The sequence below is a fragment of the Cucumis sativus genome, chromosome 6 (assembly GCF_000004075.3).
Source record: "Cucumis sativus cultivar 9930 chromosome 6, Cucumber_9930_V3, whole genome shotgun sequence".
NCBI lineage: Eukaryota > Viridiplantae > Streptophyta > Magnoliopsida > Cucurbitales > Cucurbitaceae > Cucumis > Cucumis sativus.
In genome coordinates, this window is record NC_026660.2 from 9,552,424 (window position 1) to 9,578,793 (window position 26,370).

General features: G+C 31.9%; 1 protein-coding gene across 1 annotated transcript; it reads right to left on the bottom strand.

The window, feature by feature from the left end:
• Positions 1-1,187: 1,187 nt before the first annotated feature.
• On the bottom strand, positions 1,188-17,814 carry LOC101217352 (succinate-semialdehyde dehydrogenase, mitochondrial). Its single transcript, XM_004139864.3, has 20 exons — positions 17,296-17,814; positions 16,742-16,855; positions 16,322-16,421; positions 15,935-15,983; positions 15,485-15,572; positions 15,283-15,393; positions 14,597-14,659; positions 14,355-14,465; positions 13,871-13,936; positions 13,714-13,791; positions 13,547-13,624; positions 10,696-10,762; positions 9,662-9,747; positions 8,929-8,961; positions 8,790-8,822; positions 7,030-7,130; positions 6,164-6,249; positions 5,973-6,079; positions 1,774-1,851; positions 1,188-1,512 (listed from the first exon to the last, which is right to left on the bottom strand). The coding sequence occupies exons 1-20, from the start codon at positions 17,431-17,433 to the stop codon at positions 1,474-1,476; spliced, it is 1,626 nt and encodes a 541-aa protein (XP_004139912.1). The 5' UTR covers positions 17,434-17,814; the 3' UTR covers positions 1,188-1,473.
• Between the last annotated feature and the right edge of the window lie 8,556 nt (positions 17,815-26,370).

Here is a 26,370-nt window from a genome sequence, read left to right on the forward strand (position 1 = left end):
ATTTCTATTAACAATATGGTCTACCATGGTTAAACTTTGAGTTTAATCCAAATTTTGTTATATTTATATAAATTATTTATAAATATTTTAATGTCTTTTTGCTATATTTGAAATTGTCTCGTTAAACTATCTTACCATTAAACTTAAGTCCATTCTTTTGAATTGATGTGAGTTTTTATTCGTATCCTTAATAAAATACAACTCACTTTCATTTAAAAACAATGTTAAAAAGAATAGAATTTCAACTAACACACCTCCACCCAATTCTTTTTCTTTCTTTCTTTCTTCTACTTCTTTTTTTTTTTTTTTTTTTTGGTTAATCACTCTATTTTTTGACAAGCACATCCTCACCCATGTTCAATAATAATAATAATAATAAAACAGCATTTTCAATCAAAATTGGAGATTCTTCTTGAGGGCTTTTAAGGTAATTAAATAATAATAATAATACAATGAAACTAATGCAAATATCAAACTTTGAAACATATTCAAGCAAAGTTAGGTTTAACCTTTAAAGCCTATTAAATTAACAAAATACCATAGAAATAAAAAAGGAAGAAGAAGAAGAAAAAGAAAAGGTGGGTTCGTTTGGTGTGGAGAACATTTTTGCTTGAATTTTAAGCATCTTTTTCAGGAGAATTATTCTTAGTTCTTTTTAAATGAATATATTCCTTCGAATTTGAACCTTTGAGACCCATAACTTTTTATCCAATTTCTCTACATTTGTCATGTACGGCTTCATTAATCATCATATTATTTTCTTCTTCAATTTCATTTAGGTCTTAATTACCCTTATCCTATCAACCTATTCAACTGCCCCCTCAACCCTATTGTTATTTTTTTTTTTTTCATTACTTAAGTGTTAAGAAACTACTGTTCGGGTCAAGGTCGAGGTTGGGGTACTACACAAGCAAAAAAACTCAAGAAGCTACCTTGATCGAGCGTATTACAAAAAGTTCGTCAAGAGATAGTTTTGAAAATAGTTTCTTAGAATTGTCTATCAAGTCTAAGTGAATTGGTTCATTTTTTTCAACTTTTAAGTTTTTCAAGGTAATTATTTAAGTTTTTTTAAGATTTTAAGGTGCTTATTATTTATCCGTGTAATTAACACTTTTAGTACTAATAATTAAGTTCGTATCAACTTTTTCAAAGAATTGCAAAGAGTGAAAAGTTTTATGTTTGCTATGTTAACAAAAAAATTTACATTGTTTTATTTGTACATACTTTCAATGTTATTGTTTTATTAACCACTGCTTTATTAAAAGAAGACTAAGGAAACACTCAATCAAATCAAAATGCTGTTTATTACTAAATCGAGCTCGCAGAATTGTTTTACAAAAACAGGGGAAAAGAAAAACAGAAATGAACTTGACTTATGGGCCTCGCTTATCTGATTTTTTGGGTCACTGGGCCCAGTGAGAAAAAAGCCCAAGCCCATTTTTCTTGCCGGACGAGTTCATTGCTGATTGCTCATCATTGGCGGTCCATATTCCCCAAGCAAACATATTTCAACTGCAAGGGTGTGATTGATGAATAAAAAAAGTGGCTTTAACTATATAAGGAAAATAGCGTTTAAGTAACGAGAAAGTAAAGGAATGAAGCAAATGATTCGAATAAGTGTATGTTTAGAAGTGATATTGAAATTAAAATCACTTTTGTCATGTCTAAGAATACTTCCATCAATTACTCAAAATCAGTAAAAAAAATGATGAGTGAGTTGAAATTGGGTAAAGAATTGGCATTCTAGAGGCATCAAAAGGGTTGAATAAATACCTCAAGATACTCGTCCATCCCATATTTCGACCCCTCCCTTCCAAGGCCTGACTGTTTAACACCACCAAATGGAGCCACCTGCAATAAGAAAAACATCAGGACATCTGATAAGCCATTTTTAATTTACTAGGGACTACGGTGAAAATTGAAGATCCTGCTTAATTTTGTCTTATATTTAGACGAATTGGACGACAACTAGGTAGAATGATTTAAATTAGATTCGTTCTTGTAACAAAAAGTCTTCCCTTTACCTCTTAGTTGAACGTACATGCTTAAATCGCACAACATGATCAATAAAGTCAAGAAAGAAAAACTAATTATAAATTTCTCAGCCTCTGTGAGGCTATAAATGAAAGAATGTTAATTCCATCACTATACCTCTTAGTTTACTCTACATCGCTCGCTATGCTCATGTTTACAAAAAAATGAATATCCACTAATAACATTCAAACTTCGAGTATAAAAGGCAGAGAAAGAAAATATGATATCAGTTGATTGAAGCTTGGCAGTATACAACTAAACATCCCCATAAGATTTCACATTTTTTTATTAGAGATTTTTTTTTTGTGGGATGGTAAGAAGTAGAAGTCTTTTAAGATATGAAACTATTTCAAATCGAGGCGTAACATAAAATTCTGAAGCAATAAGAAAAACTCCCTCCACTTGGTAGAACAATAGAAAGTTTATGTACAAAGAAACAGTGCAGTAGGACCAAGATGAGGATTCAGAAACAGCGTTTTCCCAATATATAGTATCTCCACCCTGTGCTTATTTTGAAATATTTCCCTGCTTTCTTCTTACCAACAAAGAGGTGTGCATGTAAAAAGCCACTCACTGTAAGAGAGTGGCCTTACAAACATTATATTTGAGAACTCTTGAATAGGAGTAAGGAAGATAAGGTTCTGATCAAAGATTCTTAAAGCATATGAAACAAAAATGACTTGCCATCAAATCATGAGAAGAAAAGAAAAACTACAACTAATATGTAAGGAAGGAAATCAAAATCCTCCGAGGATGTCTTAGATTCAGCTATTTTTAATGCTTTCTTTTGGTGCAAAATTTCACGGGCCATTAAGAATCATAGTTTGTCTTTCTTTAATGCAAAGGGAAACAGTTTTTGTATTCTCTATGGAACTCTTTCTATAATCATTTGGATATGTCTTTCAATCATTGAAATAGTTTCTTATTAAAAAAAATATGTATAACGAAGGAGATCTTTTTTTAACCTTAAACTGAGTTTTAAACCACCAAAAGCGAAGCTCCACAAGATAATTTTAACCTTCTTGGAATAGGACACCAAAATACATTGGACAGGTAAGGAGGAATAAGCCCCACCCTCCCCAACACCCATAAAAAAGAAATTTGACAGTTGATCCACAGAACCACTATCCAACTTCCTCAGTCAAGCATACATGCATATATATATATATATATGAGTATTTCATATATATATATATATATGAGTATTTCATATATATATAATTGTTCAGTTGGACATACTGACAAACTACGAGTAGGGAATTTCCCTCCCTTTCTCTCGTGAATCCCCTCTCCCTCTCTCACAAAGGTGATGCGAGAATAAAAAGTATTAAGTCCATTAACACTGTCTGTCTACTGTATAGGTGATTATTAAGATTTCTCTTCACTTCAGGTGGAGAATCCACTATTAAGAACAATTGCATATTTCTGCTAGGCCTCCCATTAAGCAGTCTACAAGAGGAAGGGTGGAAAAGGGTTTTCACCCGAGACAAAAAGGTAGTTGGAGGGATCAATGGTCCTAGAGTCTGACGTGGCAAAGTGGGAATGGTTATGTGGATATTTTGTGCTAGAGTTATTTATCTTGGTTGATATGTTTTGTGGATGAAAAATAGTTCATCATGGCGAGTACAACCCTCTTATTAGGTTGAGCTCTTGAAGTGTAACTTTTGTGTTGGACTATTATCAATATATATGTCCCCCAATTACTTGTTTGCATTTGTGTTTGTATACTCTTATTCCTTGTAGGCGTTCGTGAAGCCTTGCCAGTTTGACAGCTTGTGTTTTCTCCAAGATAGATCTCAAGTCGGGGTACCATCAAATCTGTGTGCGTGATAAAGACGTGAGAAAGACTGATCCAGACACACGAAGGTATTATGAGTTCCTGGTATTGTTGTTCAGACTAACCAACACGCCGGCCACATTCCAAGCATTAATGAATCAGGTTTTTAGGTCCTATTTGCGCAAATTCTTATTAGTATTCTTTGACGGTATACACTTGTTTACAGCACTGATGTGGGGTCTCAAGTGGAGCATCTTACGGTAGTTTTTCAACTGCTGCGAAAACACAGCTTGTATGCCAACAAAAAGAAATGTCAATTTGCAAAAGACAAGATAGAGTACTTGGGTCATTGGGCGTCAGCTAAGGGAGTTGCAGTAGTTAAAAGAAATGTCATTTTGCCGAAGGAGTTTGGTAGTCAATAGTCATTGCCAAATGATAACACGACTCATCATGCATCCATTAATACTACTCTGTATGTCATGGTGTATGGACACGCCCCCCAATCATCTCATATGAACAATTGATAACCACCACCAATGATTCATTGGCAACTTTAAAGTCCCACTTGAAACACGCCAAGAGCAAATGAAAAAGTTTGCGAATGTTCATCGTCGTGATGTGGTCTTTGATATAGGGGATGGGTTTATTTAAAGATTCAACGTACCGCCAACAATCTTTGGCTAAAAAACAATGTGAGAAGCTGTCCCCTAAGTTTTTTTGTCCTTATCAGGTTTTGGGACGAGTGGGGGAAGTAGCCTACAGGCTGAATCTGCCAAAAGCAGCGAAAATACACCCAATTTTCCATGTCTCCCAGCTGAAGAAGGCAGTGGGGGAAAAGCACTGTATTCAGACAGACATTTCGATGTTGAATGACCAAATGGAGTGGATGTTAGTACCGAACAAGGTGGATCAAATGCTTTGGAATGAAGCTGAGGAAGACTAGTAATGCTTGGTATCATGGAAGAATCAACTGCCCCATGAGGCAATTTGGGAATCATATGCAGTTTTTAAGGCCCCATACCCTGATTTTCACCTAAAGGACAAGGTGTCTCTTCTCCATGGGTAATGCTAGGCATCCCATTAAGCATGTCTACAAGAGGAAGAGCAGAAAGGGGGTTTTCACCCTAAAAAAACGATAGTAGGAGGGATCAATGGTCCTAGAGTCTGCGTGGCGAAGGGAGAATGGTAGTATATATGTGGGTATTTTGTGCTATATGTTCTATGGATGAACAATAGTTCATTGTGGAGAGTAGAACCCTCTTATTAGGCTGAGTTCTTGAAGTGTAACTTTTTGTGCTGGACTATTATCGATATCTACTTGTTTGTATTTGAGTTCATAAACAGTTATTCCTTGTAGGTGTTCATGAAGCCTTGCACTTTCTTCCACCTATGAACTAAATCTCCATACTGTCACAAACAGGAAAGATCGTACTTACGAAAAAACCATCCCCGATCTTTCCAAATTTGAGGGAACGTCACTTAAACTAAAACGGGACATATCTTACATAGTGTTACTTATAGTCAATAATCTTCCATGAACCTCTACCAATCAAAAAACCTTGGTGGCTCAAAAATCCACCCACACCAAGAAGAAGAAAGGCCATATTTACTTTGGACCATCCACGACATACCACAAGGAGCTCCAAGTCAAAAGGAAACTGCCATAACCATTTAGAGAACAAAATCAAATTCTTTCGGCAATGACTATTGACTACCAAACTCCATACCACTTTTCTCCTTGGGAACTGGGAAGGAGACAGTCTTCTAGTGACCAGGCAAACAACGAACAGCAAGTTATCATTATCCAGTAACTCAAAAAGAATGACTATCGACAACCAAACTCCACCATCCATATTCTTTCGAAAGATGGACACCAAGTTATCATTTTCCAACAAATATAAAGTTTGCTAAGCACTAATGAAGGCCTGATTACCATATTTAGTTATTCCAAGCTAAGCAGATCATTAGAGATGATGTTCAAAGAACGAATAATTGCGAAGAAGCAAAAGTTTATGGCATATATTAGTGGCTAGTGGCTACTTCCTGGGATGGTGTAGATTCACTTCGTCCTAATATTCAATTATATCAAAATTATGTATAGTGTGTGTGTGCCCCACATCAAATGCACACAGGGGGGGAGTGGGGGTCAAACATAGCTCACCTCTGTAGAAATTAGGCCTTCATTAACACCAACCATTCCATATTCGAGAGCTTCAGTCACTCTCCACGAACGTTGAATATTATTAGTGAATATGTAAGCAGCTAATCCTATAAGACATCAGAAATTAACTAAAATTTAGTGAATTGGTCGCCTAAAAAGTAATAAGAAATACAATTTATCAATGCTAGAACCTGCATTGGTGTCATTTGCGAGAGCAATTGCTTCCTCCTCTGTTCTGAATGGCAGTAATGGTGCCACGGGACCAAATACTTCCTCCCTGATGTAAAATACAGCCAGTTTAAAGACATAAAACCATGAACCACAATTGAGCATAGGATCAAAGAGCCCAGTGCCCACACAAGTAAAGGTTTCATGCTTTTTAGAAATCTTGCATATTCACAAGAACATTACATGCATTTAGTGTCAAAAAGAATCCTTCTATATCCAAGTCAAACTGATAAAAATTTGGTAATAAGTTTTTTACCAGGTACTTTGTCCTTTTCCCCCTTTTTCTTGCTTTCTCTTTTCTAATGAAAGGGGTTTCTTTGACCAACTCTCATATGTACATTCCAAGATGTTAGTCTCTTCGTTGGTTGACATGTGATAGAACCAAATATACATAAATATAAAAGACAACAAAACTACAAGATAAAACTATGCAAGTTGAGGTAATTTGGCCATTCCTCCCTTGAGATCACTCAAGCCTAAACCAACTAAATCAATGTCTACCTTCACCTTTTTTCCCAAACCATTTATAGCAAATTATCATAAGCACTTATTAATATACCTTTAATGCCCTAATGGTATTCCTCATTCTATCCTAGTACAATTCCAATCAAGATGATCTAAAGAAGACAATCAAGAGAAGTCTCTCAGGTCAAAGAAATCTCTAATTTAAGATCTTATAATAGATAATCTAGTCATTGCAACAAAAATTGCTCCAAAATATGCACATAAGAAACCTCAAAATTCAAGGCATCCACGTGAATGTTAATATTTAATTAAACCAAGTTCTGAATATTGTTAAGAAGTGTGACATAACATGCAACATTGCTACCTGGATAAAAGCATGTCACTTTTCACGCCAGCAACAACTGTAGGCTCAAAAAATGTCATCCCAAGGCTGTGTCTTTTACCACCAAGAAGAACTTTCGCTCCCTTCAAAAAAAAATTAGGAAGGAGAGTGAGGGAAAGAGAACTAAGTGAACTTCAAGCGATTTATTGGTTACATAAATTGGAAATAGAAAGGTATACATAAAAACGTCTATACTATACACCCCTATATTTTAGAAAGCTTCCTTTTTCTTTTTAATGAGAAACCAAACTTTCATTGGGGATGTACAAAGACAATAAAAGAATAAAAATAAATATAAAGCAGAGTCGAAACAAAAGCTTACAGAAAAAAAAACTTCAATATAACCTAATAAGACCAAACTGACAACTACGAAATCCGAAGTGACAAAGACTTACCAATGAAGAGGGATTAATTAGAGCCTAAAAACTTACCATAACAAAGCATCAAGTATCGACAAGAAAATAAAGCCTCATACGAGAAGACCACCTCTTCAATGAACAAAAAAAGTGATCAATATTCAGAATCCTTTGCCATTAAGAGAAACGGTAAATAAAACTCTATCTATTGCAGCTGTCACTGGCCTTCATATTGCTAAAAATGCATCCACTACTTTCCAAAAGAAAGTTGCTAGTCCATATGTCAATCTACAAGTATGAACTTGGTACAAATGATTGAAGATAGTAGAACAAAGTAATGACTAAATTAACATGGATCAGCCTCCCTTGTAAGAGAATACTTTTGTCCAATTGATCAGTACTAGGATACCTTTTCACTGCCAGATGACAGTAAAATTGACTTTAAAAAATGGTCTAAACTGCATGCCATTTGGCATGACAATGCAGCCGGAAGTTTAAAACGAACTCATTGAGAAATTTTACTATACAACAACCTTCACAATTATACAAAAATATGCCCTTAGGCACTAGCCCAGTAACTTGTAGAACTCGTCTGACAAAACCAGTACTCACAGTAACAAGTGGTAAAATGTTCGTGAATGGATAAATAGCAGGGAAATAATAAGACATGTCATAGAGCCAAGATAACGATGGGGAAACTAAAAACAGTAGATATATGAGCTCACCACCCTACTCAAGTTCTCAATATCATTGTTGGTGATATATAATTAAAGTTGCCTTCAACCACCAGCTTAAGCTTTTGGATGAATTGGTGGTTTAATATGGTATCAGAGCAGGTGGGGTCCAGGGAGGTCCTGTGTTCAAGCCCCTACATTGTCGTTTCCTCCCCAATTAGAATCAATTTCCACTTGTTGGGCCTTTCAAATATTTCAAGCCCACAAGTGAGAGGGAGTGTTGGTGATATATAATTAAAATTGCCTTCAACCACCAGCTTAAGCTTTTGGATGAATTGGTGGTTTAATAATCATAACCAATGTCAAACACAGAACATTTGACCCTATTAATTCTAAGACCAATGATCCCTAAAGGGAACCAAAGCCCACTAATTACATTTAAGAAATAAATATAAATAAATACAAACATAAGAATCCTCTGCAAAGATGCCTAGCAAATCATAAATCAAATGATACTTCCTTCAGAAAAGCAAGACAACATTCATCGCACGATTTAAAATTCCAGAAATTCTTATTGTTCAACTTTTGGAAACTGACTGGTGAATAGCAAGACAAGACACCATTTCACGTTAAGTAATAAGCCAACAGAGCCACTTTGAATTACTACCATGAGAGTACTTAATAATTCTAAAATACTAGGTCAGAAACAAACCTTTGTAGTGGCATCTTGAAGAAATTTCTCAACCTATCACAAAAAAGTCCACATGCATCAATATATGCCCAAACTGCTCAAATTAAATGACTTGCAAGCATGCATATTTGATAGTTAACTTGATGGAAACAAAACAAACCTTCTGTACGGCAGCTTCATTAATTAAAGGACCCTGAAATAATGGAGTGAGAATTAAATTATGGATCTTAGAGGCATTTTCGAGAAACCTAAAGTTCAACTAATAATAAGTTTATTGTAAAGTGACTATAACATAATATCCTTATTAGAACAACTGTCAATTTATTTTTTGGATAAAAAACATACAATATCATTTAATAGCAAATTAAGAGAATAGAAGAAAAGAGGAGTCACTTCCCAAACTGACGGCCAATAAAAAAAATAGAAAAAACTATCCAATTCAAACTAATGTAAAAGGAAGAGCATTAATATTCAGATAGGAGATCTGAAAATAAGCAGAAAGGCAAACTAATTCCAAACTCCGCTAATATTCATATGCCCAATAAAAAACAATAATAAACAAATAAATAAATAATCCCCTGTTTCATTCTAACTAACTTTCCCAAAAAAAAACAATAATAAATAAATAATCCCCTGTTTCTTTCTAACTTTTCCAAAAAGAACGCTCTTTGCACATATCCATTTATCTTGGTTTGAACTTTGAAAGTTTGATGGCATAACATTTGATATAAAGATCCTTCACAATAGGAAGGGATAATAAAATATGGAAGATTAAAGGAAAGCAAACATAACATTGGCACAGAAAATTATATTACCTTGAACTTGGAAGATAATTTTATAAAGAAAAGACTAACATCACAATTGAATAATGGATTAAAGGCAGAAGAACCCACCTGAGCTACACCTTCACCAAACCCGTCTCCAACTTGCAGATTTTGCACCGCTTTTGAGAAAGCATTTGTAAATTTCTCGTATATTCCTGAAAACTAGAGTTTAGGTCGAAATGCAAGAAAACATGTTTCATCCAATCAAAGCTAGTAATATAAAATGCAAGACTTGACTTAGGATTAAATGGAACTAGTGTAACTATACTATCCAAAAAAACTCATCTTCCCAAAGAAAATAAAAAATCAGAAAGTGATGTCATAACACAATGTAATACATAGTTTTCCTCCGGAGTGATTATCATATCCGAATCTTGTCCTTCATAAAGGTTTACATGGTTTTTTTATTTTCTAGAATTTAAAAATATATATCTTCACTTAAAATAAGGATACGAACTGAGGGGAGGGAATACAAGAATTCATCCAAGGAAACTTGACAAAGTTACAAAAGGATACCAACAGGTGTAAATCCCAATTTGGTAGCAGTTACAAAAATATTTTAGCAAGCAACAAAAGGCTGCTTTATAAACCAAATTTAGCATCTCCGGATATTCTCTCACAGTCTCACTTTCCCTTAAATCCCTTCAATTTCTCTACTCTTTCCAGTTTCCACATCAAGTACTACATATGAAATTTGAAAATGAAGACGCTACCCAAATAAAATGGTAAAAGAAAAAAAAAATACAAAGATTTCACTTTGACTTGATATATCAGATATGAGCATATCACCATAATGGCCTAACCCATTGGCACCGCCATAACTGGTTTTACGCATCAATTAGTTACTTTCCTCTCTTTAGAATTAGTTTACCAATCATGCTATCATTTCTTAGAACTTAAGAAAAACATAAATAGACAAGTGAATGTCCATAGTGCGTTAATCCAACAAGGTATTAGAGTCAGCTATTGAACATAAGATTTCACTGCTAGTACTATCAAAAGCATTCAAAAAATTCTCTAAACAAAAAAGTAAATATCAGAAAGCCTCTTTTAAATAAGCACAAGAAGCATCCTTCAGAACTGAAGTATACATCTGTCAATACCTTCTTGAACAAGAATTCTATTGGCACAAACACAAGTCTGTCCACTATTTCGGAACTTTGCTGCAATCTGAAAGATGAAATAGGGTTTCATTACTTAATTATCCATAGATGTCCATACGATAGTAAATAGTAATGATCCTGCTGAATTTTGTAAAGCAAGATAAAATTAAACTTCTAGAAAATAGTTATACTTTCTTGAGTTTACTAAACAGACAGAAAAGATGAACTAAGACTATCAAAACTGCTATAGGAGCATACTTTTAAGGACAAGTCAAAGAGTAATGTCATTCTAGGTGAATCATAAGCTCTGAAGAGATATATACATAGATTATTAAAAAAAATCTAAGCACGTTCCTCAATATAAACCTGCTGCATCCCCAGTTTTAAGTAGGAAAGAGTTGATTGAATAGACACACATCCCAGGTAGTATTCACTTATGAGAAAGTAATTAGAGACAGATTCATCGTGGTAAGTGCTAACTATAGTAACCATGCATGACCAGGATTGTTTCTAAGCCATAGTCCAGAATAGGCAGACATTTGTTTACCCTCTGGAAAGCTACATACTACAGACCCATTTTGGACCCATTTTGAAAGCACTGTAATTGTGATTTTTTTTATGGAGCAAATGATTTTTTGGATAAGAAACAATTTCAGCGATGAATGAAATATCCAAAGGAACAAAAGGGCCCATCAAAGGGTATACAAAATATGTTCCTAATTTGCAGTGAGTAAAGAAAAAATATGATTTTCTTTTTTTTAAAATGAGACGGCCTCTTTATTAATATAATCATAATGAGACAAAAGCTCATAACACAAGAGAATTATACAATGAGAATGTAACCATTGATCAGGAGGTGCAACTGGGCATTTCAACTAGGCTGACACCCCATAGCACCCTCATCATATCCAAACAAGCTAAAAACCAAAACAAAGGAGTAAAGTCCAAAGGCAAAACAAAACCAAAAGAAGTACAAAGAAATACAAATACAAATACAAATAAAAAGACTAAATCAGACTAAACATCCATCTAAAGAAAATGCGACCTCCCTTGATTACTACTTCTTTATTGTTCTCTTTGTATAAATCTCTTGTCCCTTGAGTTCATATTAATAAAGAAGTTTTTGTCTCCGGTTCAAAAAAAAGGAAATGCGACCGCATATGCTTAAAACTCGTAATGAGACAAACTCGAGACGGAGAAGGAACACCCTGAGGAGGCTAAAAGTTGAAAACTCCAACGAGGTCTTAAGCTGAGAAGCTTAATAATGCCCCAGGCCCAAGATCTGGACCAGGACTCGGAGTTCGGATCTCCGACATTCCCCTACATCCCCTACGACCTGGCAACATCATCCTTACTTTTCTTATAGACTTGTTAGAGTAAAAGTTCTTCCCACAAACCAACACGAGTTTTTGTAGCATGCTTTTTTCTCACTTACATGCGTCCTAGGAAAATTTCTAGGAGGTCACTCAACATAAAATTGCTCCAAGCTAAGCACGCTTAACTTTGGAGTGCGTATGATCGAGCCATCGAAAAGGAAGGTGCACCTTGCTGGTATAAGTAGTAACTTTTATTTATTTTAAGTTTTTCTTAACCTTACTTTCGTGTCCTTAGAATCCCTCTCATTCAGATGTGATATCGATTCATTCATGTTCCCCTCCTAAACTCGAGGCATTACAAGCTTGTTTAGAAAAAATCTCTAGAATCTTCTCAAACACAATTCTAACAACAATGCAAACAAGTTGAGAATAGGCAATCAAAACCAGGTTCTGTAAAAAGTCACTAGTGGCAGAGCAAAAGTGCAGATTGAAGGAGACAAACAATGTCCAAAAGCCAGTTTCCAAATTAGATTAACGATTTGACGTAGATTTCTGTAATCCCATAGAATTTTTATAGCCAATATATCTTTACACAAAAAGAAAGCATAAAGATGTGAGAGTCAATGATGTCCCTTGAAGTCTTGCATTCGCCTTGGAAGATTCTTGCATTTTTCCTCTCAAATCCTCCATAAAACCGCAAAGATAATGCAACACCAAATACGTTTCCTTAAGTTTTGTCAGACCCTGTCCATGATTTTAGTTTCCTTTAAGTTTTACTGGGGATGTTTTTTTTTTAAACGGAGACAAGCTTCTTTACTAATTTTTGGAATCCTTTCCTTTTTTCTAGTATTTTCCTTGTTAGAATCCTATAGTATTTATGGAAAGATTATGGGAATGTTTTCCTTATGTCCTAAATATTTTCCTTTTTTATTCCATTGTATACTCTATTTATTCTCCCTTGTACCTATCGTATTATTCATTAGAAAATAATAACAACAAACAATCGTGGCTTTTCTCCCGGTACTCGGGTTTCCACGTAAATTGGTGTGTGCTCGTTGTCTCTCCTTTCAATATTAATAATAATAATAATAATCTCAAAGTACAAGAGAGTTAGACAGTGAGAATAATAGACACATCTCAAAATGGGAGAGAGAGAGGTTCAGAAGGTGCACTAGGATGTTTCAAGTTAAGATACTTTGTTTAGGTTTTTTATTTAAGGAACCATTGTATTTTGTTTTAAGTGACCATGTGGCAACTCTGTTATAGCAATTAGGTTGGTACTTTAATTTTGATTCAGAATATAGGTCAAGCCGTATTCCTTTAAAGAGACAGCTGAAGTATTCCCTCAAAGATTGTTTCTCTCCCAACTTGGCTACATCAATATTTTAACATAAATACATTGAGTAGCAAATACTAAAATTAAAATGTTAAAATAAATAAGTAAAAAGGGGAACAAGAAGAACAAGAAAAAGAAAAAGAAAGAAAGAAAAAAATGAAGCACACATATAACTTTAATAATTAATAATTTCACTTACAGATCCTTTTACTGCAACATCCACATCCGCATCGTCAAATATTATGCAGGGGGCATTACCACCAAGTTCAAAGGACACCTAGAGAAGAGAAACGGGTATCATAAGCCACATTAGGTTTCAAATCTTCATCCTGAAAAAATGCGTTAATATTCTGAACTGTGAGTTACCCTTTTAACAGTTCCAGCAGCACCTGCCATCAACTTTTTTCCAACTGCAGTTGAGCCGGTAAAAGTGATCTTTCTTACCTGCATAGGTTCGATATACCATTAAGATTAAAGCAGCAGCACCATACTGCAAAAATAATAGTACTGTTAATAAAGTAACCTGAGAACTTGCAAGTATAGCATCCCCAATAGCAGGAGCATCTCCCATAACCACATTCACGACACCCTACACATTAAGAAAAAACAACCATTACACATATACGAGGAACTGAGAAGTGCACCCAATACTGAGGTTTATACTTTACTACCAATGCAAATACAAAGTTCGGATCACACAACGCTGATTAACAAGGATGCTATCTGATAGATTAAAAGATATGTAAAACAAAGTGAACTAAGTGAAGTCATTCATGCCCAACTAATATTCTACAAATCTTCTAGCTTTCCATTAGCAGTTAATGACAACATGCAACCTACTAAAAGCAATTCATGAAAAAATCAAGCGAAGACCTAGACTATCAGATTAACAAGAACTACCACTTTCAGAATATATATGTAAAAAGATAACTTTCAGAAGAAGAACAATCTTTGGAAACAAAAAAATTCAAAATTAAATAATAGCTGGGCTTCTCATTGGTAATTACAGGGGGAATTCCAGCTTGAAGTGAGAGCTCAGCTGCTGCCAAAGCTGTCAAGGGGGTAAGCTCAGAGGGTTTTATGACCACCGTACAACCACTTGCAAGAGCAGGTCCAACCTGAAACGCAAGGGTAATAGAAAATAAGGTTTTCTTGACAGCATATATTAATTGGAAAGGTCATGTTCTCATAAAAGTAAAATGACAACACTGTAAACAATTGAATACAATTGTTCATGAAGGGGACCAACCTTCCGTGTAATCATAGCCAGCGGAAAGTTCCAAGGGGTAATGATGCCAACAACTCCAACTGGCTGCAGAAGAAAATGTTTATGAAACACCATGGTACGGAGTATCGTCAAAATCATCAACATTTTGTTTGAGAGTAAACATGTATATCATTGGTATGCAGAAATTTATAGCTAGAATTCCCAATAACGTAAAACTTTCCAAATTCCCAAAATCTAAATTTACAATTACACCATACGCTGTCTAGCAAACAAAATGTAATATGTACAACATTACAAGAGAAAAAAAAGTCTAGCGAGATGAAAGGGAGACTCTCTTCAGAACCAGTTCCCAGACCTAAGTGTTATATTACATGGTCAGTTCAATTTTAACAATAACACAGCAACATTATAAGGAACCACCAGATACAATAACATAAATTTATTGACTGGTCGCTTAGCATCTTGTGGACATAGCTCATAGCACACCTGCATACTAACGCTTGCGTACAATATATAAATATTCCAAATATCTCCATATTAAAATGGCAATTAAATTGTGTAGTTGGATTTTTTTTTTTTTTAATAACAGTTGGATGATTAAATTTGAGTAGTTTCCCCAAGTGCACACATACTGATGCGTATGGCATTCGGGTAATTCTTCAAAAAAAAAAAAGGAAACAGAAAACAGAATAAGACTGTCAATTGACCTGCTTCAAGACCAAAAGTCGACGATCAGCTATAGTTGGTGAGATTATGTCACCGTATACTCGCTTTGCTTCTTCGGAAAAGAACTCAATAAAGCTGGCTCCATAGTTAGTCTGTATAACGAGTTGGAAAGTGTATGTTAAAAGAACAAAGTGATAGTATCACATATCAGATTGATGATTGCTAGAGCGAATCATATGGTACCTCACCCAAAGCTTCCTTTAAGGGTTTTCCTTGCTCTAAGGTTATCAGTTGTCCAAGCTCTTCTTTGTGGGCCATTAGGAGCTCATACCTTGAAAATACCAAAGACACAACAAACATCCTAAGTATGGCAGGCAAACCAATGCAATACTATTCCAATGAACTAGGCAACAATCAATGTCGAAATGGTTCAGTATCAGAAGTGCTCAATGCTTCAGCTACCTTTTGTATGCCCTCTTCTTACTTAAATTTCCATGAATTTATCTTTGCATAAAAATACTTGTTATTCTCATATTGATATCTTCAAAGCATATCGTAAAAATAAATCCAAATAATGAATGAAAAATAATTCAAGTTCTCTAACCATCCATTGGACTGGAGATGATAAAAGAAGTATAATAATGATAATAAGTAAACATATTTAGAAAATAATAAAAATAAATAAGTTAATACCATTTGCGTAATCGATTACTCCGATCAGCTGCAGTGAGCTTGCTCCAAGCTTCAAGGTGAAATATGGCAGATAGCTGAAGTTAGCAAGTAAATCTTTTTACAACAAACAGCTGCCCATAAACAAATTAAATGACAAAAAACGGGGAAGGTGAGCCACAACCAAAGCAATGAAAGTCACAGAAAAACACATCGAAGTGGCAAAAATAGTGTTTGAGCCATAGTAACCAAAAAGTTTGTAGTGTTTGCACCACAAAAAAAGGAAGCGGAATGCAGCATCAATAATATAATGACGCAGAAACGACATGCTAGTTCAGCACTTCAACCTGACGTTGTAACTAATCTCCTGGCACACGTAAGCTTTAGTTAGCACTAATCTTTGGAACTTACACTTAAAAGCATCATAAGCTGATGAAATAGCATCATCGGTCTCCCTTTTTCCCATGAGCGGAACATTGGTTATAACTTCACCATTAGCTGGATTTTGAACCTGGAACACAAAGATGAATTTTCTCAATATTCGGCCAACAAAACTGCGAGCAAATATCAGGGAATAAATTTTAACAATTGTTGAAAGTAACGGTTACTCACACCTCTGTATAAGAAAACCAATCAGCCCATTTCTAACATATGGTGAAAATATACAATTTCTCTCTCAAACCAAGAAAAGACAAAAGTTCAAGGAATCCATGATAAATTTTATAGGAAAGAGCAAAAGAATTCATCACTCAACTTATTGAAAACTGAATTTAACAAACCCAATATCTGTTGTTGAAAGCATCAGAAAACGCAAAATCCTTTCAGCCATACCTTAAGGGTCTTCCCATCATAAGCATCAATCCACTTCCCTCCAATGAGACCTTGGCTTCGTAATAATCCAGAACTGTGAAGACGAGTAGTGATGCTCTGCGCCTCCGAGCTCATCTGAAATCCAAGCAAATTTTCTTTTTGATATATTTTTCTTGGATAGAAACAACAACTTTGAGAGGAAAAGGAAAAAACTAAAGAGAACAGAAAAAAACAACCGCAAAGTCCCCATTAAATAAAGTAATCCCAACAATATAAAACGTCGCAAATAGAGAGCCAAGCATGGAACCTCGACAAAAGAACCAAAAATTATTTGGGTCCCTCTCCGCACCACTGAAAACGCTCTAATTTCACTAGCCCGAAAAGATTCCATAACAAACAAACTAAAAAAAGACGATCCTTCTCCCGCATTCAAAACACTAACAACTATCAGATGAACAGATAAGAAGCCAAACTACTAAAAACCCTCTAAAATCCAAGCGTAATGGCATAAATCCCACATCCAGAAACTCGATTTCTTAATCCAAATAACTAGATAAGGAACTATGATTGATTACCTGACGAATGAGAAGGGTGTGGGAGTGAGATTTCTGGGCAGCTAAGACATAAGAAGATGGACGTAGAAGAGGGACTTGACTGGATGGAACCAATGATCGAACTGTTGTGATTACTCTAGCAGTGACCGTCATGATCATTGTCGATATCTGATGATGATTCTTGTTCTTTGGAATTCAAAAATGGGTGAAGCAATTTAGAAATGAAATTAAAGACTCATCGTCCTCGGCCTAACAAAAAAAAAAACAATTGATACTCATCTTGTACGTTGAACATGTGTCCATATTATATACATCGCGTTCGCAAATCAAAGAAAGATCTACAATTTAAAATTAGTCATCAGTGGCTGGCTGTGGCAGCACTACACTCCGCAGTTTGTTTTGAATTTGGTTGAATACTTTCTTAGAAATATTCCACTTTTTTTAACGTCTTCCTTTTTGGCTTTTCATTCCTTTTTCCTTCCTTTGTTTAAATTATTCTTAGAAAAACCCTCAGTCATGCGATTTCAATTTTAAGGCTTTCTCTTCTTTCAATTCTTGTTCTGTGAACTTGGTTTTGTGATTTATTGAGGTTCCATTTTTTTTTCTATATGGAGTGTATTTATTTGTTTCTTCCCTCTTTGATTTCACCTTGGAAAAAAAAAAACAATAGGGTTTTCGAAAAAAGAAATAGAAAGTTATTTTTAAAAAATCACGTGAAAATGGAGGGACACAGAAGATTAGGTAAGATTGTAACACATAGTTATTCATTGTATAAAGTATGATTGAAATGAGGGTTAAGAAGAAGCACATGGTTGTGCACTCACTTTTTCAACCGTCAGATTGTGGCTTTAAATGGTTGTGTGGTTCATTGGTAGGAGGGAACACTTGTAAAGATGGGAATTTTGTGTTAAAAAATCATAGGTTTAGTCTCAAACGTGAGCTTCCGAGTCTACTGCAATTTCTTCATCTTTTCTACTGATTTTTTCTCTCAAATTTTAAAAACTTTTTAAACTCGGGTTCTCGATGACATTTTATTAAATACGTAACTTTTTCTAACGTTACTTTTATACATTGTCAACAATGTATATTTAATAACAATGAAAAATTATTAAAAAAGAGTAATTATAATTATGTGAAATTTTCAAATCAATTAATTGATGATGACTCTAAGAACGGAGAGGGTATGGAAAAAGAATTCTAAATGTAATCCATCGATGGAAGTTTGTAAGGTTTGACATTGTTTTTATTATGTTTGTTGTTGTTTATGTCCTAAAACTCGTATATAGTAAATATAATTCATTGATCGTTATTACTAAAGTGTTATTATTTCAGTAAGTGTTATTGCATTATTAGTTTTGTCTTAATAACCTAAATCCAATAAACTAACATCATAAGTTTTTTATAAGTCTTGAACAGTATGTAAAGACATACAATGATCAATGTTTAAGATCAGCTTAAAGGGTCTATAGTATAGGGATAAGGTTGAGTACCTTATTCTGGTAACACTATGGATACAGTTCACTTTGTATTTGATACAAACGCAATGATCTAATACGTTCGTGTAGGTGACATGCGAGTGAGGGTATCATATGCAATGAGTTTGCATAAGACCGAACTACGAAATAGTAACCACTAGATGTAACTCCGTTAACTAGTTGAGTTTACACTTCATTAGGATGACATAGATAACTTAGTCTTAATCTTGATAGTGTTATGAATTTTTGTTCGGACAAAATTGTTCTTTGATTTGTACGGATGAAAGTGACCAGATTATCGACTCAATATGCTTATCATTTTGGGGATAAGATCGAGTGAGGAGTTGAAAACATAATCACACAATATGGAATTCACTCATTCCCGACTTTAAGGTAAGTAAATGAGTGTTTCTTTAAATGATGTCTCCGAAACTTGAACAAAGGACCCTACTCTCTCTATAGCATTAGAGGGGTTTCTATTTTTTGGTTGAACCATAAACATGTCATTCGTTAGAGGAACAACTAGTATTTGAGGACCAGGAATAACACAGGGGTAAAACGGTAATTTGATCCAGCTAGTGTTATGAACACTTGTTAATGACCAACTTACTGTTATTGGTCTATATCAATGGACACATAAATATATCTATATTGAGAATAGTTCAGCTCTGAGTATTTAGTGTAGTGTACATACAATTAACGAATATTGACTAATGTGGTTAATGAGTTTTGTCAATCAATCTCATATCGTTGTAGCTTCTGATCTGTAGATTCATTAGGTCTCATTCCTAGCTAGTAAAGAGTAATGAGATTTATTTGTATCCGTTATAATTTGAAATGTCCAAATTTACTTTTGAAATTAGTATAATGTATGATGATATATTATAATATAAAGTTTATATTTTAATTAAATGTTATTATATAAATTTAATTTTAGATATAATTCAAAATTAATTTATGAAAGATGAAATGTTTGAATGAGTTCATATATTAATTTAATGTGAATTAGATTCATTTTAAAACTATAAATTAAAGTTTAATGGGTATATGATACACGTTAAAACTATAGGTTATAAGAGTGATTTATATTTGAATATGATTTAAATTTGAATTAAATTAATTATAAGATATTTAATTTAACAATTAATTAATTGGAGAATTAGTTAATAGTTTAGTTTAATTTTATTTGATTTAATTAAATTCATTAAACTAAAACGGTAGATCATGTGAGATATATTCATTTAAATTAAGGAAACCCTCAACTAACCTCTCAAGACAAGCCTTCTCGTCTAGTGAAGACCAAAACGCTTAGCACACTTAGAGGTTATCCAACCCTTCTCGACCACACATCCTCCCTTGTGTTTGGTTGTCTAGCTCATATCAACACGTCCAAATAATCTCTTTAGAGGTTATCCTACCAAGCCCAAAACGCCTAGTTTGTGGACTTAGCCAAAATTTTCACTTTTGGAACTTAACCTCTTTTACTTTTTAACAATCTTTTCTTAGTTTTCCTTCTTCCCATCTACCATAACACACTTAAAATGACACTTCTTAAGCTTACTTTTCATCTTAACTTCACTTAAAATTAACCTCTCAAGCATCTTTGAAAAACTCAAGTTTCTTAAGGTTTGGGGTTTCCATCTATATTTGTACATCCCACCAAAATTTCCATAATAACTTATCATGTAAAAAAAAAAAAAAAGATCCTTTAATTTTTATAATATTTTAATATAAGTGGTAAGAAATAATGCACAAAAATAGATAATGTTTAGAATGTAATCAAAATTATTCGCTTGGATTTTGGGTTTTGAAGGTACCTAAACTTGGGTATATCAAGCACATTTTAAATCTATTGTGTGTGAGTTTTTTACTTACCCTCTCCTTTCACATTCCTTCTTCCTCTTACTATTATTCTATTTCATTGTCCTCTTCTTTTTTCCTTTTTACTTCTTGCTCACTTCTAACTTTTTTATTATTATTATTTTTCTCTTTTTTCTTATTTATTATTCTACAATATGTTTATGCTCTTTTTATTTTTTCAATTTTTATATGATTTATTGTTTATAAAACTAAATTTATATTATTTAGTTAAAATTAAATTACTAATGTTAAATTTAATTAATTATAAAAATGATTAGGAATTAGATTACATTTAATATGACTTTAGTAAATATATTATTTAGTTCATTATAATTATAAACTACTCAGTTTTTAAATATTAATAATTAAAGCATAATTTTTAATAATGGTAGATTTTACAAAATATTTATAATCTATAACAAATTTTATCACTAATAGTAATTGATATGCTATAATAATAGTGATTGATTTACTATAGTGATAGAAGACTATATAGTGATGAAATTTAAAATTTTGCTATATCTGGTAAATATTTTAATTTCTTTTACTATTTTAAAAAATGCCTTATAAATAAGATTATTATTGGAGTTATTAATTAATTGATTTTTATCCATACATTTATTTTTAATAATTAATTAAAATGAATAGTAATTAAAAAATTGATATTAATTCATATAAACTAATCAAGCTACATGGTCACTCAATCTAGATAATAATATATTAGTTTAGGAAAAATATGAAACAAACGAGTAAATCTTTATCGAAATTTTCATGATTAACTAAGTGGATAAAAAAACAAGTTGTTTTCTATGCTTTTTCGTCTATGGTTTTTTTTTAATCAAAGATGCATCCAATTTTAATAACAACTAACATCAATCAGACCTTTGATGTCGAGATTTAGTATAGTTTAAAAGCTTTGAGGTCAAATTCTGAATGAATATTTTCGTTGTGTTTGTATACCACTGTGTTGGTTGCAAATACAATATTTTCTCACCACGATATTTATATATTGCAGTTGTCAAAATTAGTGGTCTAATTTATTTCACTACAACGTGTTTCAATTTTATTTGTTAATGCTTTGGTTTTACGATGTAAGGTTTTTTCGTTTTTTTGTTTTTCTTTTCTTTCAAAGTTAGACCTACCTTACATAAATCTTTTAGGATTAGAGTTACTAAGAGTTTGTTTGGTAGAGAATCTAGATTATGTTTTATGTTTTTAGATTCACTAAGTATATGCGTGCGTTTGACAGACAATTCTAATTTTAATTCTGAAAATTGTTTTCAAATTTTGTGATTCAAACACAAACTTTGAGAACAATATGTTTTGATTAAATTCTAAATTTAAATTTTACATTTTGAATCGTAGAGTTATATTAAATACATATAAATTCGTTTAGAAATACTTATAAACTTGATTCGATTCTTTTAATATAATATGTATTATGTAACTATTATAATAAAATAATAATTACATAAATATTTTAGGTGACATTGCAACTTTGGTCCCTTCAATTTTAGAAAAACAAAACTTAATTTATATGATTTTTAATTAGAATTTAGTTCAATTTATTTGATAAAATAATATATAATAGCTAGTCCTAGAAATTATTTATAAAGGTTATTCAACCCACAAGAACTATTTATACGAGATTTTTATCAAACTATATAGACTAAACTCTTATTTTCTTCAAAGAAATTAACTAAATTTGTGATTTAACTAATTTTTAAAAATAATTATATTCATAAATTAATTAATAATAGCTTAGGGTCAACTAAATTTTAGTAGATAAGTAGGATTAGTTTTATAATTTATATATCAAACACATTTAAACATTTTTTGAAAAAATTTGATTCCAATTTTCGATGACAAAAACATAAAATACGACTCGATACTGTTAATTGAATCTCTTGTTTTCAGATTTTCTATCAAACGTATCCTAAAAATTTATGTTTTTGTTTTTTCCTTTTCAATAAAGGGAATTAAAGAAAACCAACAGCACCCTAACTAAAGTCATATTTAAATTTTAATGAAAATTTTAGATTATTAATTACAAATACATGGTATTGATCTAATTTACATTTTAAAATAGGTTTGTAAATACCATGTATTTGTGGGTATATTTTTTAATTAGAGATATAAGAATAATCTGAATAACTCGACAATCCAACATTCAACCCATATTATAAGGGTGTGTTCCGCCTAAAATAGAAGAAACAAAGGAACTATGGAATGTGTAAAAGCTAGAGAGATAGTTGATTATGTCAAAAATAAACCATACCATATTTGCCATTGTCCACACGAGATTTTCAGATAAATGCAATTCATGAAATTGAGCTTTGTATATTGATTTATAATATAATTGATGCAATCTTCAATATTTACTCATTTGATGTTTTCTCTCGAATACAATTTAATGCTGAGAATTTCTTGTTTTTTTATCTTCAAGAAGTTGTGGTTGCAAATCAATTTAAGTTTCAATCTTCTGAAATTCAATGAAGGTTTAATCTTCCAAGTTTTCAATCTTGGTAATCTCAAAAGTTTGAATCTTCAATTCTTCGAAGCATCAATTCTTTCCAACCAAATATTTTTCAAAATGAATGGCAATGTCTCTAATTAATTTATAGAGAATTTTCATGGGCTTTATGTGGACTTAGGTTTGGAATCATTTGATTGTTGAGCTTAGGTCCATATGCTAGTTAGACTTGAGCTTGGACCAATTTGCTGGTTGGACTTGGGTTTGAGCCTATTATTTCTTTGGTCCAATTTTTCAATATGAAGTTTGAATTGGGTTAGATATGAGAAGACTTAATTATCCAAGCCCACATAAACTCAATCAAATTATAATTATCATAATCGTGTAATGACGTGTGGGATTTAATTTGTCAAAATTTCTTGTTCAACAATCTTATGAATGAAGATACTATTTCATTATCTCATTAGTTGATTTTTTCTATATTTTATTGGTAAGCTTTCATGCCACATTTTTAATACAATAGGCTGATGTTAATCTTAAATTATACAATTAAACATATATAAGAGAGTAACACTAAGCAATTATTTTCATAATACTTAGTGTACCCTACTTGTTCCTTGATGTATATGGGAGGGTTGCTAGCTCCCTTGAACTTACTAAACCCTATTTTAGAAAAATCCATGTAGTACTTTATGATGTTAAACTATTTTCAGTTATACCATTTTATGTTGATAACTTCTGAAAATTAAACTATTTGAAATTTATACAATACTATCGTAGAGGGGTTGACATCAATTTAAAGAAACACTTAAGTCATCTAATAAAAACAAAAGAATAAAAAAAAAATTTAACCACAATCTAAGAAGTTGAATGAAAATATTTAAGAACTATTATCTATTTCTACTTTTCGTCAATCACTTATTGGAGTGTTATATAAGTTTATTGTCAATAAGCCGATAATAACGTAATATAATTCTAAATTTGTAAAGTTGCATCCACTTTTATCTTAAATTTTCAATTTCATCAAATTGATTTATAGTTTTACATGGGTATTACAATTTTTCAATCACACCTTTCAACTTTCACCATTTTTATTTTAAAATTACAGTCTTAAATAATAAAATCTTGAAAGATAATTTCAGTAAGCCATAACATAAATGAACTCTCTAACAATTAGAATTAGCTAGACTATCCATACAATGAACAATGATAAAATAGAATTTTTCCCAAGCTCTCGTGAAAGCTCGTAAGAAGTTCATTAATGAAGGAATTTGACTGACTAAAAGTCGGTCATTAAATTCATTATTCAAAAGTTTAATCACCTATAACCAATTATAATATGTTTCACCTCAAGTTAAATAAAGTATACCAGACATTCAATGATGGTCGTAAATTCTTAAAAATCAAACACAACAAAGATGATTACATAATGCAAAAGTAATTTTAGTTTGATTACTACGCAAATTAACCATAAAAAAGCTTTACGAACAAATCATGAATTTCAACAAAAGTATAGTTTCAATGTCATTTTTTGTATTCTATAAACTTTGTATAAATACATAAATACATACATAATTTTAATTCTTCAAATACATGGGAATCCTTTTAAAGATCTTTCAAAGTAAAGTTTATTTATTCAATAAGAAAAATTTCCACCACTTAATTCCATTTAAAAGTTGAATTTGATAAAATAAAAAAAATGTGACACATTTAGACACAAAAAACTTGTGTGTTATATGAATAAAATAATAATAATATTGGAATATTAAACCCTTCATATGAGATAATAATTTTAGTACTTTATTATTCCCATTTATTTAGATTTTACTAAAAAAAAAACATTTGTTTAGATTTCAATTAAATTTTTTTGCACAATAATGTTAATAACTCAATAATAAATTAAATACCAATGGATGATTGAGTCAACGAACCTAAAAGGAGAAAGAGTCGTCCCACCAACCCTAAAATTACGACTCTACCCCTATCTTCGTCAACCGTCAAACTTATTATTATTATTATTTTAATTCAGAGGAAAAATAATAAAGATAAGCCTTTTTTTAAAAAAAAAAAATCAATTTTCTTCTTTCTTTCTTCTATATTTTCGGAAAGGAATGGTCAAGGCTTCAAAAACAATTATTAAAAATACTAAAAACACACACTCATTTCTTAAATATTAAAAAAATAAATCACTTTGCACAAAATAACAAAAGTAATAAACAAGACTAAAATTAGAAAGAAAAAATAATAATTAATGAACTTAACTCAGGAGGCTTATCAAATTTCATTCTTATCCTTTCAATTTCATCTAAAGTTATATCTAAATATCTATAAACTTAGATTAATTATTGAAATTTGCAAGTGAGCTTAATTGAATATAGCTTATTCTTATCTAGATTGTTTATTGAACTTTGTTAGAAGTGAGTTTAATTTAATATAATTGATACTCTTTCTTTTTAAAAGTGGAAAGTTTTAATTTTGAACTTTAAATTTAAATAATTATTCAACTTCTAATTTTTTTGCCAACTGATTAAATTTATACTATCCCTAATACTAGAGATAAATGGTATTTCTTTTTAGAATACTGGATACATTTAAATTAAGTATTTCAAAGAAATCAAATTAGATCATAGTTCAACTAATTGACGTGGCAAAAGATTGATGAAGTGGAAAATAGATCTTTTTTATTTTGTTGCGATCATGTTTAGTTTTCTAACTTTCAAAACTCATTTGAACTCTAAGAAACTAATTATTTTTTTATTTATTTGTTGGTTTGCTCTTTGCTTGTGTGACGACTCAAGTGAAAAGTAAAAAGTTAGGGTTGGGTTATGTATAAAATTCTTTTTTTTTTTATTAATACTCACCTTCTTAGACACTGAATACGAAAAAGAATATAAAAAATAAAATTCAATTTTTCTTAGAGACTGAATGTGAGATAAAATCGGTTTGTCACTTCATCAATCATGATCTAATTCAGTCTTCTTAAAAGAATGAATTTAATTTAGAAGATTAAGACAAAAAAAAAAAAAAAATCAACCCAATTTTAGTAAATATCTTTTGAACTATTTTTTTACAAGTACTTTAAAGACCACTCTAATTTTACACAAACTTCCAAAAATTACATATAATTATTCCAAGATAAAATAGCTACATCATTGTCATTAGGAAATATTATCAGATATATTTTTAACATTCTATCTCTCTTAAAAGTTTAATGTTTAAGGTTACAAATACAACATTTTATTTAAGGTTGGATTCAATTTTTAGAATGGATAGTCGTTAAACTAGAAA

Coding starts and splice junctions, on each gene's coding strand:
- LOC101217352 (XM_004139864.3), bottom strand. CDS start 17,433: ATGATCATGACGGTCACTGCTAGAGTAATCACAACAGTTCGATCATTG. Junction 6,250..7,029: donor AGTGACATGCTTTTATCCAG/GTAGCAATGTTG, acceptor ATTTTACATCAG/GGAGGAAGTATTTGGTCCCG. Junction 1,852..5,972: donor AAGGCCTAATTTCTACAGAG/GTGAGCTATGTT, acceptor TTCTTATTGCAG/GTGGCTCCATTTGGTGGTGT.